The sequence below is a fragment of the Eimeria mitis genome, genomic scaffold, assembly GCF_000499745.2.
Source record: "Eimeria mitis Houghton genomic scaffold, Emh_scaff1354, whole genome shotgun sequence".
In the NCBI taxonomy this organism is placed as follows: Eukaryota; Apicomplexa; class Conoidasida; order Eucoccidiorida; family Eimeriidae; genus Eimeria; species Eimeria mitis.
The window spans coordinates 6,226-9,155 of record NW_013568883.1 but is presented as its reverse complement, the minus strand read 5'-3'; the positions used below and the strand labels follow the sequence as shown (position 1 = coordinate 9,155).

General features: G+C 52.6%; 1 protein-coding gene across 1 annotated transcript; it reads right to left on the bottom strand.

Moving 5' to 3' along the window:
• Positions 1-1,105: 1,105 nt before the first annotated feature.
• Positions 1,106-2,422, bottom strand: EMH_0035230 (uncharacterized protein; the record flags this gene model as incomplete). The annotated part of the gene is given in 2 exon segments (XM_013494955.1): positions 1,106-1,256; positions 1,260-2,422. Coding segments are annotated over 2 exon segments (1,314 nt in total).
• Between the last annotated feature and the right edge of the window lie 508 nt (positions 2,423-2,930).

Sequence of the window (2,930 nt, the reverse complement as noted above, 5' to 3'; positions counted from 1 at the left end):
CGGTGACCGGCGGCGATGGTGACGCAGACTGCGCACCAGCGCCTTTATATACGGAAGCGACGACGCAAGTAGCGTCAATACGCAAATCAGCACGACAACAAGTGCAACGGGGGCTGTAACCACATCGCTCGCTTTGCTGTGATATACAGACGAGCTTAAGCAAAATATTCGTGAGATGGACACCTCTATAGCTATCTGGCTACCAGAGAGATGCCACTCTGAACACGGCATCCGAGCGCTCAGTCCCCATATGTCACTTATTCAGCAACCTCTCCAGAAAAGAGGTATGCGGTACACCGGTAATATTTATATGACNAAACAGCTCTTATGACGCGCTTACTGGCAGCTGGTTCACCCCGATTCTGTGAGTCAAAGACCAATCGAATATACTCCCGCCTTGATGCTAATAATCCGCTCCAACCTGCTCACATCCAGTGGGCACCCGAGAAAACCGACGCTTCCGCGCAGCTGCAAAAGTAGTCGCCAGCAGAACGGGTTGCATACGTGCACCTTTACCCATGTTGGCCACTTCCTGCCTTTTTGTCATCCTGTCTCCAAAGGTTCCACCGCGGCATCCTGAACTCTGAATGGGTTTGCTTGTTGCAAAACAGTGCCTGCTTCAGTGCGATCGTTTCCTCTTCGTTTGGTCGAATGCCCTGCTTCAGTAAGCCTATCGCTGAACTGAGTCGCGTCGCAAGATGTGCGAAGGGCTTGCAGCGCTTCGAAACGTAATGGGAAGGGGTCACCGTCACCTCTGATGGAATCGCGCTAGCAAGTTCCTTCCACCATGCAGAAGCATTCATCGCCGGCCCTAGAACTTGAACTGCGCAAAGCAGCAGCTCCAGCATTATGTATCTTCTACCCAAGATGGCCACAGCTTCAGCTGGGGTACTTTTTGCTACTGAGTCCTTATGGCAAAAATATAGATGACCTGCCAGCCGCTGAGCACTCCTAACAATATCGTTTGCTTCAAATAAAGTTAGCTTGTCTTTTGCCAAGCAGTTGTGCAAATTTCGCAGCACGACGCTAGGTACGTTAATATTTGACCTCCCTGAAAAGGCTTCGTTTGCCGAAAACTCTAACGCACTCAGAGCTATCTCCGTGTTCACCTCGGGAAGTTTATAAAAGGGATGATGGGACCGGAACGCTCTGGGGTCAGCAGGAGGTATTGAAAGGGGGCCATCTGCATGCTGATCGGTTCCTTCATCCACTGGAGTTTGCAGAGAAGTTGAAGACGAGGGGTTCTGCACTCCTGCNCATGCTGATCGGTTCCTTCATCCACTGGAGTTTGCAGAGAAGTTGAAGACGAGGGGTTCTGCACTCCTGCGGCAGCAGTGACCTGTTGATTTACGCTTGCGCTGCTCTGCCCCTCGGGCAAAAATGCACTAGAGAGTCCAGCGTAAGCACTGGGATTATATTCTCCAAACGTTGGCCCGATTGGCGATGTTACGTGGCTCTGAAAAACGTGGGGAACCTCCAGAGTATGTGGGTGATGGAATCTTCCGCCCTCAGAGGCTCCCTCTTGCCTAACATCTGCCTGCAGAGATACAAGATGGGTGCGGTCTGGGCTAGCCTGGATATTCATTTGCTGACTTGATGATACACCCCCAAAGTGTACTGGATTCGGCAATTCCATGGCTGTTGGTAAGCCTGGGACTACATGCTCATCGCTGGCTGCGAAAGAGCTACCTAGGCCCAGGTTCTGAAATTGGGAAGGCGCGCTCGTAGGCCATGGAGGTGCAGTGGATGTAGATCCCTCACTCGCCGTGGTGAACGGGCTACCACTGTAGGGTGGCAACACTGAAGAGCCCTGCCACAATTCGGAAGGCCCTTCAAGGGGCATTTGATGAGCTTCCTCAACAGAGTGCGGCCAACCCTGGTCATAATCTCCCTGCACAAGCGAAATCGGGGTAGGCTCGAAGAACTGTCCTCCCTCTGATTGCTGGAAACTTCCCCACTCTGCGGAGGATGGAACCGCTGGGATTGTCTGCTGGCTTTGCTGATAGGGTGTAAGCAATTGCCATGACGAATGCTGCTCCCACTGTCCCTCTGGCGGAACGGCTGGAGTTTGCGGGCCGACACTGATCTCCTCCTCCATATCCAAACACATCTCAATAATGGTTGAGAGGTCGAGGTCTTCCTCCGGTGCAGGCTCTCTACCTGCCAACCGTCGCGACAAATCACCCCGGCCTCCCAAGTCGTAGCAAAAGCGGAAGAACTTCAGCGTGACTGCCACAACTGCCAGCACGGATAACAGTCCAGCACATATTCGACACGTGCTGGAGGGATGCCGTCCAGCTCTCGCCGTTTTGGGATCCGCATACTTGCCCAAAGCGTTGCTGAGAGGGGATAAATGTCTGTCGAACGCGTGCGTACCGGGCGGAGGACCGGAAGCAACCTGCATAACTGAAGGCGGATGCATGATGAGAATCCTGCAGGCGATATGTTGGGCTTAATGGCTCTATCTCTAGTTTGAATAAGCAACTCGCACTCAAGGCAGCCGTCAACCAGGTACTGGATTGTGCCACTCGCCGGCGAGGAACTCACAGGAATGGAGGCAAGAAGTTGTAAATAGCCCATATAATACATCCAAAACTAACAAAACGCAGCAATTAGCGCATTTACAGCTGCGAGACGCCGCAGGCCTTGACAGGACCAAGACTGCTGGAGCTGGGGGTCAATGGTCGCTCTTGGCCAGAACCTGTAGGCAGTCATAGGATAGCTACAGGCTATACACTGCATAATTCACACATTTTCGGCATAGTTTTCACAGACAGAAACAACAAAAGATTGAAGTGGACAAAGCCAGCCCCATCGGGGGTCTCCAAGCTGAGTGAGGTCAGCTTTCTGGAGACACAATCGACCATTGGTCGCCCATGTGCTGGCGGGCTGGGGGCGATTGCCGTCATTCAACTCCCCAAACGTATTTA